This window comes from Octopus bimaculoides, chromosome 3 (genome assembly GCF_001194135.2).
Source record: "Octopus bimaculoides isolate UCB-OBI-ISO-001 chromosome 3, ASM119413v2, whole genome shotgun sequence".
Classification (NCBI taxonomy): domain Eukaryota; kingdom Metazoa; phylum Mollusca; class Cephalopoda; order Octopoda; family Octopodidae; genus Octopus; species Octopus bimaculoides.
This window is the reverse complement of record NC_068983.1, coordinates 43,540,991-43,543,430: the sequence shown is the minus strand read 5'-3', so window position 1 is coordinate 43,543,430 and position 2,440 is coordinate 43,540,991. Positions and strand designations below refer to the sequence as shown.

The 2,440-nt window shown below is 32.9% G+C and overlaps 1 protein-coding gene across 4 annotated transcripts in view; it reads right to left on the bottom strand.

Moving 5' to 3' along the window:
- Positions 1 to 193: 193 nt before the first annotated feature.
- LOC106875882 (golgin-45) overlaps positions 194 to 2,440 on the bottom strand; it is a 52,373-nt gene continuing 50,126 nt past the window's right edge. Inside the window, exon 8 of one of the 4 annotated variants that reach the window (XM_014924182.2) lies at positions 194 to 493. In XM_014924182.2, the coding sequence (XP_014779668.1) occupies positions 320 to 493 (174 nt within the window). In that variant the 3' untranslated portion in view covers positions 194 to 319. The remainder of the gene's footprint in view (positions 494 to 2,440) is intronic. The other 3 variants (XM_014924184.2, XM_014924186.2, XM_014924185.2) reach the window with 3 other exon arrangements.

Genomic DNA, 2,440 nt, shown 5'->3' with positions numbered 1-2,440 from the left:
AAAAAAAAAAAAGTTCTACAATGGGCTTACAGGAGGGAATTCTTGTAGGTTCCAAAAGGAAATTTCAGTTATCTTTAAATTTTGTGTGAACAGAAGAACTTACAGAGAAACAAAGACTTTGCATATACATGTAAATTCCATAAACATAATCCTATACCACCTTATCTAGATTAGAATAATTTAAATTTGAGAATTCAATGTTATAAACAGTTTATCTGGAACAATATAATACAAAGATTAATGGATAAAAGTTGAGCAAAACAGTTAGAATGGAACAGATAAATAATGACAGTGGAATTATGGGGAACTCTGTAAATAGTTATGCCACAAAAATGTCTCCTTTACAATGTGAACAGCAGTTTATAGTGAGATTATCGTACTGAATAGTATGATGATAACGGTCCATCCATAAAGAATCTGGGGGTAGAAGCCTCACTGACTGGATTCGTTTCATTGTAGATTCGTTCAGTTGACTGACTTCTTTATACAAAACCTGCAAAAAAAAAAAAAAAAAACCAAGATTTAAGAGGGATTTAACAGATTGTGAGATGGATTTTCAACAAATACGAAATTTAAATGCGATGAAGTCAGTTTAAGAGAATGTGAGATTGATTTTAACCCTTTCATTACTGTATTTATTCTGAGATGCTCTGTGTTTTTTTTCACTTACTTTAAATACAACAAAGAATTTAATAAAATAACTTAGTTGTCATTCAGCTTGTGTTAGGAACATAAATTGTGACTAAGGTTTGATGGAAGATTTTAATTCAAAATTTATGAAAACAAGACAGTTGTACTACAGAGCCAGAGCTGGTTTCAGCCAGGTTGGTAATGAAAGGGTTAAGAGGGATTTAAGAGACTGTGAGATGGATTTTCAACAAACATGAAATTTAAATGAGATGAAGTCGATTTAAGAGAATGTAAGATTGATTTCAAACAAGATATGATGAATTTTAAACAAGATAAGATGGCATTTAGAACAAGCTAAGATAGATTTTAGATCAGATAAAATAGTCTTTAGACAAAATCAATAGAAAAGATGAAATTTATTTCAGACAAGATGAAATTTATTTTAGACAAGATAAAATGGATTTTAGATCAGATAAAATGGATTTTAAACAAGATGAGACTTAAACAGAAAAGGTAGATTTGTAAACAGTCAAATGAAACCAGTTAAGAAAAAAGTTTTGATAAATAAACATATTCAGATGATTTTTTTTTTGGTGGCAAACTTTAAGGTTTAGAATTCTTCATCAGTTACAAGCAACTATCAAACCAAATTTCAGTTATTTTATTGTCATTCAACACTGCTTTTAACTCTTTTGGTGCTGTATCTCTGTTGAAATACACTGTTCTTCTTTCAATTAATTTTAATAATAATGAAAAATTTTGTAAAATAACTGTCATAATTAAGTTGATGTTTGGAATATAAATTTACATGAAATTTTAAGAGGAGGTTTTAATTTCAATCACTTTAAGATTTTTGTTGCCATGTTTCTGTTGAAATCCACTGCCTTTGTTTCAATTAATTTTTAAAATAAAGAAAATTTTAGTAAAATAACTGAATTGTTATTAAGCTGATTCTCAGAACATGAATTAACATGAAATTTTCATGTGAGCTTGAATTTTAGCCAGAAGCTTATACCACAGAACCAAGAGTAGTCTCAGGCAGGTTCATATCAAAAGGGTTAAATGACAAAAAACAAAAACATAATCTCTTAGAGAAAGTAAGGAAAAAGAATGTGTACATTGCTAAACTAAACATTATGCTATGCTTAATGCATCACTAGAACTGTGAGTTTCAATGAAAACAGAGGGTATATATACACAACCAATACACACACATATATATGTATATGTGTGTGTGTGTGTGTGTGTGTGTGTGTGTATGTATATATATATATATATATATATATATGCATGAAGGGATGTGGACTAGTGGTTAGAGTATTGCACTTGCAATCTTTAGGTCATAAATTCAATCCCCAGACTGGGTGGCATGTTATGTTCTTGAGCAAAACACTTCATTTCACATTGCTCCAGTCCACTCAGCTGTAAATGGGTAACACTGCAACAAACCAGCCTGCCGATCAGGGAAGAGTGTGGGCCTGCTCACCAAGCCAGTGGGGTGGCATCATTGTTGTTGGCACTCCGTCGCTTACGATGTCGAGGGTTTCAGTTGATCTGATCAATGGAACAGCCTGCTCATGAAATTAACATGCAAGTGGCTGAGCACTCCACAGACACGTGTACCCTTAACGTAGTTCTCGGGGATATTCAGCGTGACACAGTGTGACAAGGCTCACCCTTTGAATTACAGGCACAACAGAAACAGGAAGTAAGAGTGAGAGAAAGTTGTGGTGAAAGAGTACAGCAGGGTTCGCCACCATCCCTTGCCGGAGCCTCATGCAGCTTTTAGGTGTTTTCGCTCAATAAACAC